General features: G+C 39.2%; 1 protein-coding gene across 2 annotated transcripts; it reads right to left on the bottom strand.

Moving 5' to 3' along the window:
• Positions 1 to 6,357: 6,357 nt before the first annotated feature.
• On the bottom strand, positions 6,358 to 23,476 carry gpatch1 (G patch domain containing 1). Of its 2 annotated transcripts, none has more exons than XM_058629391.1 (20): positions 23,186 to 23,476; positions 22,310 to 22,444; positions 21,392 to 21,477; positions 16,458 to 16,618; positions 14,736 to 14,833; positions 14,569 to 14,624; positions 14,141 to 14,386; positions 13,900 to 14,047; positions 12,704 to 12,783; positions 11,100 to 11,310; positions 10,148 to 10,468; positions 9,892 to 10,070; positions 9,495 to 9,622; positions 9,305 to 9,393; positions 8,615 to 8,748; positions 8,293 to 8,542; positions 8,058 to 8,135; positions 7,599 to 7,711; positions 6,615 to 6,730; positions 6,358 to 6,529 (listed from the first exon to the last, which is right to left on the bottom strand). In XM_058629391.1, the coding sequence occupies exons 1-20, from the start codon at positions 23,247 to 23,249 to the stop codon at positions 6,511 to 6,513; spliced, it is 2,712 nt and encodes a 903-aa protein (XP_058485374.1). In that variant the 5' UTR covers positions 23,250 to 23,476; the 3' UTR covers positions 6,358 to 6,510. The 2 variants fall into 2 exon arrangements, with proteins under 2 accessions (XP_058485374.1, XP_058485375.1); XM_058629392.1 differs by having other exon boundaries at positions 8,067 to 8,135; positions 23,186 to 23,475.
• Positions 23,477 to 23,604: the final 128 nt, after the last annotated feature.

Raw genomic sequence — 23,604 nt, 5'->3', positions numbered from 1 at the left:
CACTTTTGCTACACACATTTTTTATTGTTTTATCCAAAATAAGTGTAGATGTATGGCTGTGCAGAGAAATTGTTCTGTTTTGTGTGTTTGACATCATACTTGTGCAACATGAGAAAGCAACTGAAATGGAATAATGTTGCCTTAACGTAAAGGAAGTATGCATTTTAATTTAACTGAAGCAGGAGTTTCTTGATGTATGTAGAAAGTAGCAGCAGTATGATACTCATGTGCATATCATTTTGTTTTGATTGTTGTTAGTGGGTAAACTGTGTTTCTAACTCTCTGACCCTGCCTCATCCAGGCTGCTCCAAGGGCTTGAACTGATTACCTTCTCGGAACCACCTGTTACTCATATATCTTCATTTTGCTGTTTTTAAACAAAGAAAGAAATTGCTTTAATATTATTATTTTTTCTTAAATTATCAAATCAACTATTTGGCATTTTCTTAAAAGATTGTATAATAACTAATCAGTTTTTATGCTGGAAAATGTGAGCGTGTGACAGAATATAATTTTGAATTGCATTATTGTCCTGTCGACTGAAATATGCTGTCACAGTTACAGTCTGCCAGTCTGTAATTTCTTTTAACTACCTAGAATGAAAGAATTTATTGTTACATTTATAATTTTCAGTGATGTATAACCACATTTAAATCAACATTTTATCAAGATGTGTGTTGTGTTGTTGCTTGTCATTTCTATGTCCATTTAACATGTAGTAGGACCAGTGATTTATCAACTTGCCATTTAAAAAATTACCAGCGTATTCATGTAATTGTCTTTATTTCACTCTTTATTTAAGGTATTAGGAAGCCTCAGTAAATTGTTTGTATGTGGAAGAATACATACGATAACATTGATCATTGCAGCCTACAAATACTTTCTTCCTCTACAGTTACAAGACAGCTCTGGAATATGACTTGCTCGGAGAATTTCTTTTACTGAATCTTGATACTGTTAATACCACAGTTAGTGTAAAACATTTACTTACTTACTAGTTAAGTGTTAAAAACAGACACCCATATATTTTTATTGTATCTTTAGTGATAAAATGCCAAAGTAATTGTCATCTGCTTGTTATCGTCACTAATGTGACATTATCTAACATTCAAGCCTACAGAATAGTTCTAAAAAATAAGTGACTATTACAAATCCCAAGCTAAATGTCTCATTTAATAATGAAATCTCAAAGTGCAGTGAATGGCTGATAAACGAGTACCTGTCCTCTGAACTTCATCATACACTGTTTTCCACTCCTGTTTTAACCAAAGAGCCACCAAACTTTGTTAAATAAAAACAGTAATATAATCATATCGAATAACTACGGAGCCCCTAAAGCAAGGGTCTCAAACTCAAATGACCTGTGGGCCAATGATTGTCTTGTCTGGTCAGTCGGGGGCCAGTCAAGTAAGAAAAAAGCACAAAATTACATTATGTAAAATTATGTATTAATTCCTTTTCTTATATGTACTCTATTGCCCCGTGTGAGCTTTTCCGTCTTTTACTTCTTCTGTCTTTCATCCATTATTCTGTACAGCACTTTGGTCCACTGTGTTTGTTTTAAAGGGCTTTACAAATAAAGTTGGATTGGATAATTTCAAAATATATTGGGGTTATATAAAATATTTCAAAAAGTGGTTGTTTTAATATGCAACAATAAAAAAAATATATTTATGATGCAAAATTAATTTATTAATTTAAAAATAAAAACATATAGAAATGACTCGTTACAACTTCATATTGTTTGGAGGGCCACATGAAATCGATTGGGGGGCCACCGGGCCACAACTTTGAGACCACTGCCCAAAAGGGACATGGAAAAAAGAAAATGGAGGTTGAAGTAAAAAAAAAAGTACTTACGAGATCTCGCATTATCTCGCGAAACTTTTGCGTGATCTCGCAAAGTTTTTGCGAGATCTCGCAAAACTTTCATTCATTCATGTACGTCCGGGGCAGTTGAACCCATAGAGATTATAATCAAACACACCTGTGCTGTGTATGTCATCAGATAACCCTTACCTAAGGTATTACTTAACATTAGTAACCTGACCTAACCCTTAATAAGTACCTCATAAGCATTAATTAACCATAGTTAATCATTACTGAATGCTTTTTGGACCCTTATTGTAAAGTGTAAACATGTATCGCTTAGGTAACATTATAAATGCTTAACTGCCTCATAAGCATTAATTAACCATAGTTTATCATTATTTAATGCTTTTTGAACTCTTATTGAAAAGTGTAAACATGTATCCCTTAGGAAACGCATAACAGTGGTAAATAAGCATTACTTAACCACTATTAGTTGAAATGTAGTTGAAGAAAATCACATATAAAGCATTTTACACATTTTCTTTAAAACATATTTACAGATAACATCTCAACTGGCACAGAGGAGAACTTTGAGCATCTCTTATTATACAGTCTTCCTGTATGTCAGTTAGTCCACCCGTCAGTTTCCACACTATCTACCCACTGTCAGTCTATCTGTCTGCCTCCACACTGTATGTCAATCTAAACTTCCTTCGTTATGCGCAGGAGCTTTCTATCATCCTTCATTTTAGTAATTGTAGCAGAAATGACTTCTGTGTCTCCTCAGAGGCGCCATCTTGCGTTGAACACGCGCCTCTACAGCCATGCTGTCACACGTTCGACCCAAGATCTGCGACCTCATGTTAATGTGTTTCTGGCGCCATCTTCGGTGGAGGCGTGCGTCTACAGTCACTGGTACTGCGCATGCCTCCTCCACTTTGGTGTCGGAAGTGGGAGTGTCTTAGCTCGGCCAACCGCGTCACTCCCCTTCCTTATCTTAGTCTCATGTTCCACACACACATCACACCCACACATACACACATTGGTGTTTATGTTGTATATAACCTGTGTTGTTGTAGTTTAGCAAGTGATATTTGTTGATTCAACTAAGAGATGTTGTTTATACATCAATGTTCACTTTTAGTGAATATAATTGTTTAATTAATTTCGTTATTTGGTTTAAAAAATTATTACTTTTATAACCTGAAGGAATGCTCTGTGTCTTTTGAACATGAATACTGTGACAAATGGGGGGTTGAGAGAGTCTGTGTTCGGATTCATACCTTCAATACTGTTAAATTGAGATATCTTTGATATTATAGTCAATTACAGTGATTATTTAAGACTGATTTTAAAGGCATAGATTGATTGTCCTTTCCCTGTTTTCAGGGTGGTGCCCCGTTCTAGAATGAATTAACATTTAATTAATGTTTCAAAAATATTTATTTAAAAAATAATAATAAATAAAAACATTTTATTATTTTATTTTGTCAATTTTTATTTTCATCAATCAAATTATTGCCACTATTGTTTAACCCCAACAGTATTTAAATTTCAAAAGAAAGCTAAGATATGTGAGACACAGAATTGTCAGAATCAATATATGTGTTACTATGTCCGAGTAAATGAATCTGGAACACAGTAGAAATTTTAAATTTGTATCTATACCTGAATAAAAACACATTATTTAGAGTGAAAATCACCTTTAAATCATATGATGGTAGCCCTTTTCATCTAGGAATTAGTAAAGTAATATCAGATGAGTAACTGTGCAAAAGTGGATGCTGAAAGAGTGAAAGACCAGTTTTACAGATGTTGGTGCACCCTTGCATTTGCAGCAAGAAGACCTGGGTTCAAGCCCCGGTTGGAACAAGGGCCTTTCTGCATGGAGTTTGCATGTTCCCCCTGTGTGTGCATGGGTTTTCTCTGGGTTCTCCGGCTTCCTCCCACAGTCCAAAAACATGCAATATGGGGATTAGGTAAATTGGTCGCTCTAAATTGACCATAGGTGTGAATGTCAGAGTGAATGGTTGTTTGTCTCTGTGTGGCCCTGCGATGGACTGGCGAACTGTCCAGGGTGTGCCCCGCCTGTCCCCTTATGTCAACTGAGATTGGCACAGCACCCGCCATGACTCTCCGGTGGTGGATAAAGCGGTAGATGGATGAATGTTTAGGCAGAATATTTGACCTTTCTCAGGTACCAGACTGGAAAACTAATTATATTATATTTTCACTGATATATATATATACATATATAATTCCATCATTTTCTGAAAGATTATAAAGGGACAGTGTGATTTTAGTGTCATCTTGTGAGTGTTCCATTGACTTGGATTGAATTAATGAAAACTGAGAGCATCAATTACACAATATATGGCTCTGACTGGACAGAGAGTCTACAGCTTGCAAATGCTGGACAAAATCAAATCAAAGACATAGTGAGAAAATAAGATCCATTTATTAAAGTGCAAACTGTAGTTTTGTGTCACATTTGTGTGACACAGCTTGCAAACCGCAATACTTTTATCCAAGTCCTCGCTCTCCTTTTTAAAAAAAAAACCAAAATGCTCCCACACATCTGCTTTTAAATATAATGGTGCTGGACTTATAATACTACCCCTCATTTTCTTGAATCTCCTCGGGTAAACAGGAAGATGAACACGTCTGCGTCTGCAATTTCCAGATAAGAAAGCTGCCCCATCCATAGCAGGATAGATGCCGTCTCTACTCGTGAGACCTGGTTTTCCCCAGATAGTTTGTCAGTTAACTATAAAACTGAACAACTTGTATCAGGTCTCTTCTCAGATGGACTGAGTGAAGGAGACCTCCTTGTGGTTCATTGGAGAAGGCGATTGGGGACAATTAAGATCTTAACACAAAAATACAAAAGCTATTATTCCACTCGACTGAAGGATTGCACATTTGGACTTCAGAGCCACTGATCTGCACAGTAGGTCATTGGGGTACAGGCTGAGAAGGATGCCAGCCCTTTACAGGGCACTGGATCTTGGACACAACCTCAATGGAACAACAATGAGGAACACTCCTAAAGGCCAAGAGATGTTTCTCTCTACTTTTCCAGTTTTCTAAATTTAACATTATGTTAGGTAAGCCTCAGCACATAAATTTTGTATGTTATGTTTTTATATTTTTTTCCTCATTTATCATTTTTGACATTATTGCTGATTAGCTTTTCACTGTTCAATTTAAGATTTTCATAAAATTGTAGATTCAGATTATTATTCTTTCAAATATTTAAATGCAGTAAAACTCATATCCCTGGGTTAGAGTTCTAGTAAGCATAGAAAAATATGCAAATGGTTGGGCTGGACAGGGCTTTCTTTTTTTCCACTCATAAAACACATTTCTTGCAGGTTGGAAATGATATGTTGTTTGTTGTGAATCATTGCTGTTCACGTGTGGTGAAAAGTAAATCTGGCTGCCTGCTTGATGGAGAGGGGCAGACCTGACACTGTTGCGTGTGTAACTCCCGACACTTCGGGCATCTTAGTGTCATTTTTGGAACCCTTTTATCACGCTCAGCATGAACTGGAGGGGAACAACTATCCTACTCTGCATCTTGTGCTGCTATGGGCAGAATGACTCATGTATCACTGCCAGCAAAATGCCAACGATACTGCACAGCTTGCAGCTGTGCTTCAATGGCAGGCCTGGACTGGCCATCGGGCATACTGGGCCGTTGCCCAGTGGGTCGACACATTTTGAATGTCATAATTTAATCAAAAAAATTATATTATAAATCATTTTTATCGACTGCAATGGTATTTGAGACACAAGATGCTGCACAAAGCTCTCAGCTCTGAAAATTGGGCCCACTCTGGCCCTGCCCATCTGTGCATGGGTTCTCTCCAGGTACTCCAGCTTCCTCCCAGTCCAAAAACATGCAGTTTGGTGATCAGATCAATTGGACACTGGTGTGAATGTGAGGATCAATCATTGTTTGCCTCTGTATGATGGCCCTGTGATGGACTTCTGATCTGTCCAGGGTGTACCATGTCAGCTTGTATTAGCTCCATGAATTTCATGAATTTTCAAAACACAATGCAAAAATATGCTTGTGGTAATTAGTACTTCTACAATTTCCGGTGACGTTTTCTATTTTAGTGCACCATTATTTTGAGGTAAATACGTTTGTTATTGATTTGTAAAATACAGTCCAACTGGTATTATCACGTGATTTATCCAAAAAGAAAAAACGTGTTCATGTAATCCATGTATAAAAAGTTAATAATAGCTGATCCCAATTAATGTAGCACATCAAATAAATTATATAAAAAGTACTCATGTTAAAAAAAATGTATTTCAAAAAGATAACTTTACCAATGAGATACTAGTATTACGGATATCTCTGGTAAATTTTGAAGAAAATCATTCTTTAATGATAAATTGACTTTTAAATGTCCACATTTTCCTCTTCAGCTTCCTTTTTTGCAGAGTGTGGGAGCACACAGCACAACAAGTCTTTGACTCTACATCAAACTATACAGACATATCATCTTAATGTGATTAAATAACACAACTGGATACAAAGACTGGATACTATTTATTTGCAATTTTTCTTTTACTAATCAATCAAAATTAAACATGAATGACATTTTTATTTTCCTGTGTCACAAACAAATTTAGAAACGAGTAGAACCTCCTCACTGTCCTTCACCAGGTCTGATGTTGCCGACACTATGGGATGCTCTTCAGTCTGTAGACACACACACATTTGGACACTTTATTTTTTAAATTAAAGAAAAATTTAGATGAGTAAAAAAAAAATTGTGACCTCTGACCTTTTCAGCAGCTCCTCTGTGGAAACGTGTCCCTCACTGTCCTCATCACTGATTTCTTCTTCCTTAATCTTTTTCTGATGCTTTTCTTTGTGTTTATGTTTCTTTTGTTTTTTTTTCTGGAAAACAATGTTTAAATTTCAATCCTATGACAAGAGTATTAGGACCATACTGAAGAAAAAAAAAAAGAGCTTTTGAGAATGAAATTATTATATTGTGGAAAAAAAGAGATTAAAGTTGTAATATTATATTCAAGCAAAATCCGAGATGAACAGAAAAACAAGGTACCAGGTGCCAGAGTGGAAAACGCATTATATTTTCACTGAAATATATATACATATATGTATATATTTATATATTTATATATATATATATATATATATATATATATATATATATATACATAAACGCCTGAGCTTCTTGGCAATATGTATATTCGTATGAATGGGTGGTGTTGACTCGTTGAAACCAACATATTCCTCTTGTACAGGGTTGTTTTCGTCAACGATGACGACATTATTTTGTTGACGCCCCTTGTTTCATGATGATAACGAGACGGTGACGAAATGCAAAACAAGGTACATGGAGCATCTTCTTAAGTTATACTTAAAGACTTGGAGGAAATCCTTTTTTGTGGAGGAGGAAATGGCTGGTAGTGGTGGACTGCAAGGCTACAGCTGGTTGTATCGGTGCACTACTTAAAGAACTCTAGCGAGCAGGCCATCTAATGTCCTCAGTACAACAGAGGGCCAAACGCTAAATAAAGCTGTATAGCATTGCAATTAATGGCTGCTTTGATGGATTTAGCTGTCACATCATGTGGACAGAGGCAAGTAATAAAAGTGAATAAAGTATAGAAATATAATAGACTTCATTCTTGAAAGCTTAAATATCTTTTCCTTCAGTGTGGCCCAAATACCCCATCATACAATTCAACAATTTCCCTTCATCTTTGTCTTTTTCTCCTTTGTATTTTTCATTGTTTACCTTCTTGTCTTTCTTGTGTTTGCCCTCCTTTTTCTTAACTTTCTTCTCTTTGTTCTTCTTTCTTTGTTTGTTTTCTGTACTGGAGGAGCAGTGGGAGGTGGCACTTCCTCTGGCTGAACACAGAAGGAGCAGGTATAGTTATTCAGAGTCTTAGTCTTTTTTACATCCTCTCAAATCTAAGGGAAGCAATCTGCCACAGAAAAGACTCAGACACACTTCATTCTGTTTTATACAGCTGATCATTGACTGTACTATTCTATACCATCAACAATTCACTCAACATATAGAATAATCAATGAATGCTGATTTCAGCACTAACTTAATAACTGATATTTACTACTAATTTATTTTGAGAAAATTATTTTAAAAAATTGTCATTGCAGCAGTTTTATGTTGTTGTTTTTTTGATTGTTTTTGTTTTCTATTGAGAAAACAAAAACTTTTATGTCCAACACTCACTGTCAGTACCTGAAGGGGGTGGCAGGCTTGGGCCAAACTCTTCCTGCATCGATGGCTGAGAGAAAACCACTGGTGTGACTTCAAGAGAAAAGAAACTGCGTTACAATCGCATGTCCACAGTGACATCACATTGCATCATGTATGGGAAAACAGTTTTTTCATTTGGCCAATCAGAGTAAGAGGTTGAACCTGCAGCAGAGACACAACCACGGAGCCACAGGAGCTGTGAGGTTACCTGTTTGCTGGGAGGAACAGGAGGTGATGGAGGAGGTCACAGATGTTGAGGGGACGTTGAAGAGGTTCAGAGGGTGGAGGTCATTTTTTCCTTCACCCTCCTTTGTGTCCTCCTCCTCACTCTCTACTTCTGATGAAGAGGAGTCATCATCGGAGGAGGCAAAGATGGCCTTAAACAGATCCATAGGAGGCCGACTCACCTCCTCCTCCTTCTGCTGCTCCTCTTCATCATCTTCTTTCCCCTTCTGAGCCTGAAGATAACAAATTTGTGTGACTTTTCTCTGATTTTCATAAAAAGTTCAAAACACTTTCAGAGTTTATACCTGAGTCTGATCACTGATGCTGTTAGGTGAAGCAGTTGTAGCAGAGGTTGGCAGTTCCTCCTCTTTGTCCAGCTCCTCTTGTTCTGAAACATCCCATCTGGACTTCTTCCTCGTCTCTGGAGGCTTTAGGGGAGCTGAGGGCAAGAAGTGACAGTGAAGATGGATCACACGTTGTAATGTTGGGTCAAAAAGCAGCACAGTGGCTAAAATTGTTGCCTCCCAAGAAAAAGCTCTGAGTTCGCAAACAATAAAACCGCATTCAAACAAGGCCCTTCCTGTGTGGAGTTTGCATGCTCTCCCCGTGCAGACATGCAGAGGGTCAAGTGGACACTGAATTGACTGTAGGTGTGAATGGTTGTTAGTCTACATATGTTGGCCCTGTGATGGACTGGTGACCTGTCCAGGGTGTGACCCCTTTTTTTCTCCCTACGTCAGCTTGGATTGGCTCCCCACGACCCATATGTGGAGGATAAAGCAATTGACAATGAATGAATAAATATGATTCAGTTGGAAGTGGAGAACTGTAATGTGTCCAAACTAATGAAAGCATCAGTGATAAGAAAAAAAAAAAAAAAATCAGATCAGTATTTGTAAAAATGTTAATATTTTTGTTGCTGTTTATTTTCTGTAACAGTCCCCGCTGTATGATAGCATCCATGCATGCTGCCCCCTTTCGGTGAGTGTATCTACCTGTCATCTCTCTACTTTCTGTGACATTCAGGAAGTTAAAGACTGAAAACTTGTCTCTCTTCACCTTTGGCAGACCAACCACACCTGACCTAGAAGAGTGATGACAGACAGAGTTACAGAAGTAAAGTGATGTCATAACTATGGTACTGGGTGGGTGGGGGTTGGTGGGGTCTGGATTGTTAGGTTATACCCAGGGTAGGCGTCAGGGACATTGAACCTCTTGCAGAGCAGTTTGTCTGGATGCCATTCAAACATTTCTCTGGTCAGTTTTCCAAACATCTTCATCTTGACAGCATCTTGCTTGTTGTCAACATCTCCCTGACAAAACAAAACCATCAATTAATCAAAAAAAACAAAGCTCCAGTGTGTAACTTCTGTTGCCAAAACTGTACCATACCAGCCATGCTTCAGATGAGCCTGCAAAGCTTACTGGAAGAATGACGCTAAGACCATATATCAAATGTATTACACTAGAGGTTTATTTAAAATGGTAAAACCCAAAGGCTCCATTTGTGTGGTAACACAAATTAAATTTGTGTGCAAGGTTTTAATGTTCGAATACAGATCCGGACAAGACTGAGCTCTACCTCCTCGTCCCGAGAGACCTCCACTGCATCATCATCTTCCTGGTGCTGCGCTACAGTGAAACGGGAGGAGAGCGAGGAGGAGGTGGGTTTGTACAGGATGGAAGCCCGGAGAAATTCGTCCCTCTCCCGGCTGCGTTCCCACTCTGTCATCCCCGGGTCCAGACTCTGCTCCACAGCATCTGACATACAAATCAGTTCCAATTTTGGTTAAGGTTTAGCCGCCTGCAATGCATGATGGGTGGACAGGTGCTCTTACCTTTGTCTCCGTGTTTGAGGCGGGACAGGAACTGCTCGTAGCGTGCTTGTTTGCTGGGGTTCTTCACAAATGGTCTGAATGTTTGTGTTGATGATTGGACACCTCTCCAAGATGCCAGAGAGTCTTCCTGGAGGCTGGAGGAGGGGGTGCTGCAGCTCTGAGGCAAAGGCTGCGTCAATGAGACAACTGTTGACCTGGTCACTGACCCACCTGGTTGAATGGCATTCTGGCATTTGGCAGAAGTGGTCTTGGAGTCATTATGGAGGTTGAAGAGTCGCTGTCTATCTTCAGGTCTCAGCAGCTCCATCACTGAACTGGAACCTGATTTTTGAATACTGATTTGATTATTGATTATTGAAAAATTAAAACGGACATCCCCACATATTTCGACTACACCAAACTAAACATTTCTATGATATTTTATGATCAGTTTGAAGACACTATGAACAGAAGTGCTTAGTTCATGAAAGGCTTTGATTAGTTATTTAAGAATGAGAGAAATAACATTTGCACTCACTGTTAATTTAATAGTTTTGTATTATTATCATACAATATTTGAAAATAAACTGCGTTATTTTGTGCTTTTATTAGTGGCCCCAGGCCCCCTGACCTAGAGTATCATAAATGGGAGGGTTGTGTCAGGAAAGGCATCCAGTGTAAAAATCCCTAAAAAAAATTCCACAACACCCTGTGTCCTGTGCTAATCTTGGCTGTGTCAAAGGTGACAGGTGCATCACTTAAAATGTGTCTGTCACAAAGAAATGTTAACAACTTGCTTCAGTAAAGATGGTCCATGTGTATTGTAATCTAAAGGAGATTTGAAAGGAAGCAATGAAGCCCCTTTAAAGTGCATTTAAAGGAACAGCTCCTATCATGGTTACGACTTAGAAATGTGGGATATTTCATTCAGTTAGGAACCTTCCATAGCAAAAAAGACTTAATCCCGACTTACTGTGCAGTACATCCTCTCCCAGCAGTGCTCTCCTCTGGCTGGAGTCCAACTGGTGCCGTCCTCCTTGTTGTGGCTCCTCTTTCACCATGTGACCTCTGGAGGTTGCCAGAGCTTGCCGCAACACAGAACTAACTGCAGTGGTGCCCAAAAGTGATGGATGGAAGCCATGGACAGGTCTAAAATCAGGGGGCAACACGGGGGGTGGAAAAATCTGCAGACAGAGTGTGTTAACCTCTTTACTTGGCTTTTTAATACGTCATTAGGATCAGGAATTATCCAAGTCTAAAATGTCAGCATTACCCAAGTATGAATGCAATAAAGTCAATTAAAGTTTAACTTTCTAATGAAAAACCCAGAAACAATGTGTGACCTCTCAAACATACAGAATCAAAATGAACAACGTCTGCCCCATCACAACCATGAACTAGGGGTGCAACGGATCAAAAAACTCACGGATCAGATCGTTCCGCAGATCAGAGTCACGGATCGGATCATTCGGATCAGCAAAAAAAGTCTGTCACGATCTTTTCGGTGAAAAAAGTGCGCACCGTCGTAACGTGGCTCAAGCACTTTCAGCATGTGTTTAAAGCCCTCGTTTTGCACAACCGAATGTGGCCTCATGTCTGCACCTATAAACACACCGATAGTGTTTTTGATGTCTGATTATGCAACAAGGGGCTGCTTAAATGCCGCGGTGATAAGCGGTTGTTGAGCAGCCTTCGTTTTCACTCCTGTCAGTGAAACACCGGGGTGATGTCGCTTCAAATGCGTGGTCATGCTTGATGTGTTTCCACTGTCATGTGGCTTTCTTATGCCACAGTGCCGACACACCGTCACGGTGTTATCCACTAACCTCTTTCCTTCGTCATTATATTTGACAGGGAAGTCAAAATGTTCACATACAGGGGATTTAAATGACACGGGGTGTTCAAGCTCCTCCGTTCCTCCGCTCGCCATGACCACGCTGTGTGTGCGCACAACTTTTTTTTTTTCATAAATCAATCCGCGGATCACGTGTGCCGAACCGAAGATATTGATCCGAACGGACCACAGATCAATGATGATCCGTTGCACCACTACCATGAACCTTCAGAGGTTTAGATGATGTCACCTGCTCAGAGGGTTGAAGATAAATCAACACTTTATGCTGTACATTGAATAGTGCTTTAGGGCTTTATATGCTGAGTTCAGGAAATTTTATTTTATGTTGTTTGTGAAGTCAACATTAGGGATGTAATAGAACTGACAATTTCATGATATGACAAAGTTTCTCGATATGATTGTGGAACTGTGACAGTATCAAATGACAGGTCCTTCCACAAACTTTCTTACTACTACTATATTGCAATAAATATAATGTGGACTTAAGCACTGTCACCTGGTGTTATTTTTGATATTGTTACATCCCCAGACTACATCTTTTATAGGGTTATTGCTAATTTATAGTATATAATTGGTCCATAGCAGACTTTGCCAGTACAGAGTCAGACTCAGCCATTACAACACACTGATATCAAAACTACCCCACACAGACCGTACAAACTTAACAAAACTAAAACTAGAGGGAGTTAAATGAACATTACTGAAACACAGAATTGTCTCACCATTTTCTCCTTGGCGAGTTTTAGAGCCACTGTAAATCCCTCCGGGATTTTGCCGAGATATGTCAAAGCTTTACTTGTGTCTACAAACAAGAGAAAAACATGACACATTCCACAACTACATCTGTGACACTTTGTAGAAACATTATAATCAGCGCTAAACCAATAATCTACTGATGACATCACAGCTCTTTCAGAGTTAGGGGACAACTTCACTCTCTTCCTACTCTTCATGCTATATGCTTGTGATGACATCATGTTGTTAATATGTGGTACAAACTTATAAAACAAAAACAAAAAAGGAACATCATTAACATGGTTTCTATAGTCTTAACTTTGTTAGAATATTTGTTTTTGTTATATTCCTAATATTAAGTTTGTTTCCTTCAATAACCTTTGAGCTTTGTTATAGAGAGACATGAAGGAGTAAATTACATCACAGGCTGCGCAACCATTTCTACTGCAGAGCTAAAAGTTATGTTAAATGTATTGTTTCTTTGTTGAACTGGTAATGATTTTGGAGTGTTATAATAATTGAGGACAGGACTCAAACTAGAGTCCTAGTCAAGAGCTGATGATCTGTGAAAGTTACTGTTCATCAGTGGTTCTAAAGAATAAATGTGAACGCACCAATAGTGGATATTCACTTGCTCACATCATGAGTCTGCTCTTTTTTCTGTTCTTCTTTAAATAAAGTAGTAGTAGTAGTAGTAGTTGTGTGCGTCTATGAGGGAAGATGCATGTTCAAGACAAAGACATCTCAGCTAGCTAGCAAACCACAGTCAGCAGTATAGAAGCAGATGTAGTTACTCATGAGTAAACCATGCTGATAAAGCGCACAGCTTTTGAGGATAAACTATTGCTCCAGTCGGCCACTTTTTTAGGCACACCTGGGAAAAAAAATCAGGTGTATGCTCCTTTCATGTTAACTTTACATTAATGATGTGATTTTACATCTAAACATCAGTTAATATAAGCGTCAATATTTTTTGTGTGTCCGCCAACTAAATCTGTAACTCATACTCATACTTTGAACATCGAAGGCTCAACACTGAGGACACAATCCAAAAAATGGGAATTTGTATCTGATTTTTATAAGAAAAAACATTTATTTCTAATTTTTTATCAATCTTCTGAAAACCCTAACAAGCCTGGATCCTTCAGGTCTTTTATAGGACCCTCTTTCCAGGAAGTGTTACCTCTTCTTTTGTTGTACTGCTGCGGTGCCGTCCAGCCATACAGTCCATCCCCGGGCTCCTCCCCTCCCAGCACTGTGTCATATCTTGTCATGGAGTCTTTATGATAGACATCATCATCATTATCCTCCAGAGCGCCCACCCCAAATGCCTGCAGATTAAATGGAATGTAAAGCAGCATATAGAGAATATGCATATATATAATATAGTGTTAGTGCTAATAACAAAGAAAAAAAAATCCCACCTGTCCAGAGATTTTACCCTTCCGAGATGTTTTTTGTGCATCTCCAAACAGTTTACTCCTTGTCTCAGACTCAGGGTTAAATAGATTTATGTGTTCAGCAGCTCCATGGCCCAGCAGTGCCAGACCTGGGTTCAGACCACGGTACCCCAGACCCTGAACTCCTGACCTAGGGCTGAAGTCCACTGGTGTCACGTCCACCGGAGCAAAGGTCACGTTCTCTGGTGCAAATTCCTCATCGTCATCGTCCTGTCAAGTATTTACTTTTACTATCATTTCTAAAATCACCAGAATATACAACCAAGGCTATGTGATTAAAATAAATTGGTGTTTAATCAGTCAGTTTAACCTGAACCAATAAAGCCATCTTATGTTATGAAGATGTGAGTGACAAAGAGCTGAAGTACAGGTGCAATTTTATCCCCACCAACCTCTGACTCCTCTGAACCAATATGAGGCCGAGCACAGCTGTTAACTCTAGCTCCACCTTGTGTGAGGACAAAAGAAAAAAGTATCTTTCATTCATTGTGTTCATCCAGACAGGTGAAAATAACGGCTGATTTAAAATAATTATTACTATTTTTTTTTTTCCACAAACCCTTTTGCCGTTGTCGAAGTTTTCTCTTCACGCGAGGCCCAATGCCCTGACCCTCTTTCCATCCCATCCTCCTCAGCAGCTCCACTCCGATGGACGACCTGGATTAAAAATCCAACACAACTCAGAACAGAGGTAAATAGGGTGTCCATACTCTGTGTTCCTTTCATCTGCATTTGTCTTCTGAAACAAAAGAGATGGAGCAGTAGTGCTGGAAATCATGGGGTGGGGGTGGGGACATAGCCAATTGTTCAAGTGAGATGACCAGAGGATACAAAACGTCATTTGAACGCGACACACACTCTCCTCCACTGTCTACATGATTGCTGTTGTGAGATAATGACAACAATATTTGCTTCTGACACCGATCACACATGATTTACATCACACACCAAGAATAGTTAATCTGTGCAAAGCTGCAGACCACATGGCATCCCAAGACAGGTTCCTGGGGGATGCTAAATAACTAGTTTCAAATTTTTTATGGATCAGTTCATCCAAGGTGGCAGCATGTCCATTTGTTTGTCTTTTTTTAAATAATTTTTAATTGTATTTAAGTGCTCTTAGATTCACAGAGACTGTAGCTATGTTTACATGTGTTTACATCTATGATTCCATCGGTTACATGGACGCAAAATAATGCATCAAGCATTCAGTTGGAACAGACTATTTTGGCATGCACAGTGCTGTCCAATTCTCGCCCCTCGCTGTCTGCTATCTAGGGCTGTAAGTCCCGGTCGACTGGTCGATTAATCAGTCGATACGTTCTGGTTCGACTCAAATTCTGATAAGTTTTGCCGTGTTCATTTCATACAGTCTTTGGTTCATTTGATTTCACCAAGTGCTAATGGGGGTGTTTTCAGAGCACCCCTGTTCCACAGATCACTGCATGTCTTCAGAGAACACCCCCCTGGTTTTCAGTATTTTGGATTAGCCCAACCCACAGGAGACAGAAGGACTACAGAACATCCGGTGGTTTTATTTAATTTTGAGCTACAGTCAGTCCTCCTCTAACATCCATGTCAAAGACATCGGCAGTGTGGCAGCATTTTACAAAAATAGATGCGATAAAAAAAGTCAAATGCAAAGTTTGCCAGCAACAGTTTGCATATCACAGCTCGACTACAAACATATCATATAAAAACTGTAAGCTAACTTGAGTACATGAACATATCAGAATTGGTATATTTCAATGTTCTAGTCTACCAATCATTGATTCGTTTTATAACTGCAGGCGCACTCGCAGCAAACTACTTGTGCCTCAGCCGCGAAGCTGAGCTCCTATGTTCAGTGTCGCTCTGTGTGAGGACATGCACAGAGACAAATCATCTAAATATTCCTCACAGTTCTAACAGTTGATATCGTGCTGATATCAACGTAGTATAGTATAGTATATTTTCAGAAATCATGCGCTATGATATTGCGCAGATGCACGAGATACAAAATGCTTTCAGAACCGTCAGATGGGAAGTATTGATCGAGTCTCGTCTGTTGAGTTTAAAGTGGGCCCAAGCACTCTTAAATGACTTTTGTTCTATTGTACCCTAAGGTCTGTTCTGCCACCTAGTTAATATGTTGCTTAACATCTATGCCAAAAAAATGAAGTAACAAAGCTTTTCTGTGCCAAAAAGGACACAGTGTGTGAGATAGATAATAGCAGCTCTTTTAGAGATTTCCATATTGTGCATTTGTTGTCATTTGTCATTTGATGACAGCAAACAGTACCTGGCAGGTGTGATTAGCTCCTCCAGAAGAGTGTCTCCCGGAATCAGCGCCATCTGAGAAATGACAGCTCTCGACTTCTCTCTGACCTCATCTCTGCAGCCGGACGAGAACTCCTGACTGGTGGTGATTTGAGAGGGAGCAATGCCGTGCTCGCTGAAGTCCTGATGCACAACAACAACAACAATAATAATAATAATAATAATAAATTAACAAAAACAAGATTTTAATGAAGAACATCAGTGAGTCTTTACTTGGTGGAGCTTCAGAAATACTGTTTGTACTGTTTTATCTATATTATCCTTTGTCCTTATTTATTTTTCACTGTCTTCAGTCTGTCCAGGGTGAAGTGTTGCCTTCGTCAACGAAAATTATGACGAAATATTGCTGTCAACGAATGTGACGGTTACGAAAATGAGACGAAGCGCAAATGGTGGTTTAGAAAATAAAAACTCTGCTAAAATGTCTTTTCATTGACCAAAACGAGCCAAGACGAAATAATGTTTAGTCCTAAACTGTGTTTCTCACTGCGCTGGCCCAGGCGACGTCACTTCCTGAATCCCCACTCGCGGCATAATTTAGATGCAGCTGCGGTGGGATTATGGCCAGGCAGCTGGGGAGAAAACAAAGAAATATATACAGGGCTCTCAAGTCTCACGCATTGAGCGTGATAGTCACACTTTTCAGTCTTTTGTCACACACTCCCGCCACACATTGTATTTCTCACACTTAAAAAATTACAATATACATTTCTGTGGCGCACCGGTATCGCTATGGAACCGGGAGGAAACTGTTCTCATACACTTGTGCTTGCCTTGTTTACTGAGCAGCGCTCACTTTAGCAGATACTCCACCTTGTGGCCAAAAGGAGAAACCACACCTCTCTGTATGTGCTACTTCTTCTTACAGAAACTGGAGTACAGATACTATTTTGTGAGCTACACTGCTACACACATAACAATACATATACAATACATAAGAAAACTGGACATAATAACCTCTAAATATTTGAAATGAAATAACTTGAAAAATATATAGGAAGGGGGGTGGCTTATTCTGTTATAATTTCTTGTCCTTGCACTAGCGTAGTCAACTTGACTAGGCAAAAAGAGTATGAAAGTGAAAACTAATAAAAACTAAAATGACAGTTTGACACAAAGACTAGACTAAAACCAAAACAGGCCACCAAAAACAACACTACCAGGGTGTAACCCGTCTATCGCCCTATGTCAGCTGAGATTGGCACAGCACCCTCTGCGACCCTCATGTGAAGGATAAAGGAGTAAAGATGGATGGATGGATATTAATAAATATAAACATTTGAAAATGTGTTTTATATAATAAATATTTGCCATGATACAATCTAGAGCTGCAACTAACTATTATTTTCATAATAGATTAATCTGTCAATTATTTTCTCGATTAATCCATTAATCATTTGGCCCATAAAATATCAGAAAATGTTGATCGGTGTTCTTCAAACCTGGAAATAATGATGTTCTCAAATATCTTGTTTTGTGCACAAATCAAAATGATTAACTTTTAATGATTTCTTTGTTTTCCAGTGCAAAGACATGAAGAAAATACTCACATTTAAGAAGCTTAAACAATCGGAAATCTTGTTTTAATCATGAAAAAAAGCTTCAAACCAATTAATCGATTATCAAAATAGTTCTCGATTAATTTAGTAATTGATTAACAATCGATTAATCGATTCATTGTTTCAGCTCTAATACAATCATAGAATCCATATTAATGTCTCTTATTCCTGTTTGTCTACTACTTTATTCTCCACATGAGTGTTGGGTCAATCCCAGCTGACATGGGGCGAAAGGGTGATAGGGTACATCCCGGACAGGTCGTCAGGCCATTGCAGGCCCAACACACAGAGACAAACAACCATTCACTCTCATATTCACACCAATGGTCATTTTAGAGTGTCCAGTTAACCACTGCATGTTTTTGGACTGCCGGAGGAAAGCGGATACAAACTCCAGGCAGAAAGGCCCTCATTCAGACCAGGGGATGCGCTTGCTTTCATGCACACAACAGCATGTATAAAAATGTACATGGCGTGAAACTTTGCAGATCGCAGCGCAAACTCTCGAGCTGCCGTGAGAATTTGCACTACACTACCCAATCTCTTGTCAGGATGTCAGGTGGAGATACTGCAATGTTAAAGAGGAGGTAGTATGGTCTTTTCTGACTAAAGATATGAGTTATGGAGTAATCACAAGTAATCACACCTATTAAAACCGTACCATATGAACCAAAGAATTAATAAAAGAATGACAAACATTTTCCTGCGGCGAGGCGGTGGAAACGTGCCATAAGTCTAAGTTTGAGTGCAAATGACTGAAATTAATTTTCCACATATTAATATTTTCTTTATTTAACACAGCAATGTAAATAGACACAGAGCTGCTGAAGTGAGCACATGAACACAATGTTTTAAAGGGGACATATTATGCAAAATCAACTTTTTAATCATTTTAATACTTATATTTGGGACTCTGGAGGCCCTACCAGTCGCCAATGTGTGGAAAAAGAATACTCAGTCCTTTTTTTGTGGTCTCTCTTAGTGTAAGTATAGGCGATAAAACACGCAATGTTGAATTATGACGGCAGCATGCACATTTCCCCGCGAATGTTACCACCCCACCAGTAAGTTTACTTCGAGAGCTCCACCTTGTCCCTTTAAAATGCGAGAGTGCAGGCGAGGGAGGAAGAGCGGTATTATGTCAACGTGGAGGGATACATGTGCTGTTCGTGGCTGCTCAGTGGAGCACAGTGTTTTACACAAACTTCCAGCCTCAGAGGATTTTATACATGAAGCTAATGTGCCAGATAAAGTCAGCAAACGTGTGTTTGCACCACTTCGCATCAGACTGCGGCCAGCGGTCGCCGTATTTAGTCAGCGACCGTATTTCAGTGAAATAAAGAAAATGTGTGTGTTTGTATGTCGGTGAAACAATTTCACAAAACACACACATTTTTAAGAAAAGGTCAAATAGAGCTCATAACTGACCATTCTGACACATCCTAATTAAAAAATATTTGTTCAGTACGTCCTCCATGACCGGAGCACAGACTCAGTCTGATACAGTCTGATACAGTCACATATAGCGGCAGTTTATGCAGTGCTGTCCCTAAGGGTTTTTAACTGATTTACAGTTCGGCACTGTTCGGCTTGATCCTTGTGTCGGACGTCTCTTCCTGTGACGGCACTCTTGCTGTTTTCCGCTCACGCTGCCATGTTGATATTGTCAGAGAACTAGTGGAGGGAGGGGGAGAGGAATGGAGTGGAGGGAACAGGAGCTGAGTAAGCGCAGTAAAAAGAACAAATCAGAAACCCCCTGGAAGAAGTTGGTGTGTGTTTGCCTGTGTCTCATTTGCATGTAAAGGGACCAGGCACAAAACCGAGCATTCTGAAAGGGGCGGTTTTGGCAGGGTTATTGAACTGCTAGTGGTGCTTCATCCTTATGGTATTTTGAGCAAAGCATGTCACAGATGTTCATTAGGACACCAGGGAACTATTTTAACTTGGGGAAATAGGGTATAATATGTATATCCTTTAAACAGTCCAAAATAAAGTTATAGGAATAATTTGTTGTAAGAAAATGGGACTTAACGTCGAGTAGAACATTCATACAATAATGAAATAATTGCAAAAAAGTTATTCCGCCACCGTTGCGCCTTCGCACGTCAGCCGCTGGAGACACCGGCACACTGGCGTCTTCATCACAGCCGCCTCCCTCTTCCTCCCTCCCCAGCTTCCACAACACAATCAGTGACAATAATGAATATTTACATGGCGTAACTCAGTGACCTCTGTCTGCTTATTCTGTGTGTAGTGTGTGTGTAAGTGGATCATGACATGTGACACTGAAAAATTCAGATTGTGGAAATGATCTGTAAATTCATCTCACACCAATAAGTCATGTCTAAACATACATGTTTATATCAGAAAACAAACACCCACAGAATCAACAATCAATGCACAGCCAGTTTTTTAAGCATCAATATTAATATGAGCGCAGTCACTGTGACCCTGACATTTATGGCACATTTCCACCGGCTCTACTCGCCTCGGCACGATTAGGTTGCATCTCCACTACAAAAAAGTGCCCTTAACGTGGGCGGAGTCATCACTGCACGGCTGAGTGAGTACAGCCTCCTACTCCACAGACTACAGCGGCAGCGGTCTGTGGCTCGTGATCATCGGCGCTGTCCCTAAATACACCACTCCACTTTAAAAGTCTCCTGTTAAATATAGAGGTTTCCCTGGTAGTTGTTGGAGATTAACACACGTTGTTAGGATTGTTAAGTAGTTTTAAGTGATCTACAGTTCGCCGCTGTTCGGCTTGATTTGTGTGTGGGAGGTCTCTTCCTGTGACGGGACTCAGCGGCCGTCAGTCTGACGAATCATCGCATAGTACCTACTTTTAAGCACACTTGGAACCTCACCTGAGGTACCAGGTACAAGGCTAGTGGAAACGCTACTTAAACCATGCCGTGGCGAGGCGAGTAGAGCGAGTAATGCGCCATTAGTTACTGTGCGTTTATCACCAATTCCAAACAAAAAATAAAATATTTTTTCCGATTTCTACATCATAGATTAATGCATTGATCGCACAGTTTTCCTTCTGTTGTTTTTACTTTCCTCCTTCTTTGCTGCTGCATTTGCCACTGTACAGGAAGAATGCTTCAGAGAGGACGTTTTAGAGTCATTTGTATGTTATTCATTGCATAAAGAAAATGTGCACAGGACTCTGCGCATGCATGGTTTTATAAATCTGAGAATTTCTTTGCGTGCATACTTTTTAAAGTTTGTGGGTACTTTCAGTATGAAAGCTGTGCACTCTTTTATATATGAGGCCCATGTTTTCAACATTTTTATAGACTTAGAGACTAGAGTTTTAAACTCATTCTCTCACCTCCTCATCCATGAAGTCTTCTGGCCTTGCATTGTGATTTTCAGCTTTCTGTTGCCGTGATGAAATAAAGGTTGATGGGGTCCAGCCTAAAAATAAAAACACAAAATAACTCACACGTGCAATACACAGTTACAGGTTTGAGTCCTGAGAAGAACATTGATTTATTTATCCTATAAACATCACCAGCACTGAGGCAACAAGATCAGAGGTAATAAAATAATCAATAAACATTATATTTTAACTGTTTATCTCTACTGACATACCGTATATATCATTATAATATAATACAACATAATATATTGCATTATATTAGTAATACACTGATACCACATTTTTCAGACGGAGTACGAGAGTACTTGCTGTCCAACACCAAGTAATTATACCATACATACAGAAAAAAAATTATCTTGAAAAGAAATGTTATTTGCCTCACTTTGACTATGAAAAACAACCATTACATACTATTTAAACATTTACAGTCTCATCCAAAAGTATTGGAAGAGTGAGGACAATTCCCTATTTTTTGCCATTCACTTTAAACATTTGGGTTTGACTCTAACAGATGAATAAGACAAGAGATCATAATTTCAGCTTTTATTTCCAGGTATTTACATCGAACTTAGAAGATAGCCTCATTTGTAATGGAACACCACATTTCTAGTCGCATTACAGTATATTAACAGATGGACCTGAATTAAATTGAAATTAATATTTAATATTTAGTGGCAAATCCTTTTCGTCATACGTTTTATTAAATGACTTGTGTTGAAGGAGCTACTTTTCTCCTCTTGACAGCATGGCAGAGCACAGGTTACAGTCTGCTCTACTTGTCATTGCTTATCTTAAAGTATTTCCAAACTACTGGCCTTGCGACACATCCAATTACTGCCATTATATGTCAACTAAGACATGACTCACCTTCTTTAGAACCAACACTGTTGAAGTATCCAGCTGAGAATCCTCCAGTGAATGCACCATGGAACCTTTGGTATCTTCCCTTCTCGTCTTTCACTGTCTGCTCATGAAGTGGTATGGGCTTCTTCCGTGGCTCATCTATTCCACACAAACATACACAACATGTCACAAATGTAGACATTTCATGCATCATGCATTTTTGAAAAAGACTTTAGATCAGATCAACACTAATGCATGATGACAAGATATCACTGATGTTGAAATGATTCACCACTAAAACAATCAACAGAAAAATGCAAATGGTCATTCAATCCGTATATTGATCTTCTGACTTTCGAAAGATTGGCCGCATTTCCTAGTTCAACATCAATTCAAACATAAAGACGACAAATGAAAGAATATTTGTTGATCAATTTACAATAACAAATAAGAATGAAGAAGCTTACAATGTGTTGATAACAAATAATAATCACATGGTTTGACAGTGTCAATAATGCGAAACATCGAAATGTTGATACGTTTTATGTTTACCGTATTAATAGAATATAGAAAAAGTTTTGTATTTGAATAAAAAAGTAAACTCCGCAGAGGATTCAAATTCAAATTAACAGTGTATTTAAGTCAATTTTAAACTTGATAACGGATTTTTTTTTATTAATTTTAAATTCAAATAAGCAACACGATACATAAAGGTCTTATAATGTCGTCCCTGAAACTAGTAAAGATACTTTAGCAGTTCAGACAGGCTATGCTAATAGCTCCGAACCTGCTGTTAGCTACCTGGTCGTTCGCTTAGCTTCTTGTGACCGCTGGAAAATTCGCGTCTCGATTATTCACTAATCCAACATCAGCCTTTGCTGTGGTGCAGGTGAAGCGTACCTTCATCCAGCGGCTCCAACGGCGAACCATAAACCACGAAGTCTTCTTCGCTGTCGGACGCCATTGGTTTACTACAACTACGGAACCCGCAGAAGGCGAAGCGTTACTTCTGTGAACAAAGTCCCGACTTCACAGAGGAGGTGTCCAGTTATCCCCGACAGGATTTGTATCCCCTGCTGCGGGAGCAGTCTGCCAAAATCTATTTCCCCTGTAACTTCTCCAAATTCAGAAATGTTTTTGCAGGCAAATGTCTTGTCTATGGAAGCCTATTTCCGCCAGTGACAGTCCGTCACTCGAAGACGTCCGTGCACAACATGAACAATGACAACCATTCCCTTTGTTACAGAAAGGGAGAAAAGGCCATTATCGTCTTATCTCATAATTATGACTTTTTATCTAATAGTTTCGACTTTTTGTTT

The sequence above is a fragment of the Solea solea genome, chromosome 5 (genome assembly GCF_958295425.1).
Source record: "Solea solea chromosome 5, fSolSol10.1, whole genome shotgun sequence".
Taxonomy (NCBI): domain Eukaryota; kingdom Metazoa; phylum Chordata; class Actinopteri; order Pleuronectiformes; family Soleidae; genus Solea; species Solea solea.
This window is presented reverse-complemented; position numbering and strand designations above follow the sequence as displayed.

Excerpts from the sequence above, each read along its gene's own strand:
- gpatch1 (XM_058629391.1), bottom strand. The coding sequence starts at position 23,249 with ATGGCGTCCGACAGCGAAGAAGACTTCGTGGTTTATGGTTCGCCGTTG. Across the intron at positions 8,749-9,304 it reads AGAAAGTAGAGAGATGACAG|CTCCCCTAAAGCCTCCAGAG; the intron begins GTAGATACACTC and ends TCTTGCCCTCAG. Across the intron at positions 6,731-7,598 it reads AACACAAGAAAGACAAGAAG|AAAAAAAAACAAAAGAAACA; the intron begins GTAAACAATGAA and ends ATTGTTTTCCAG.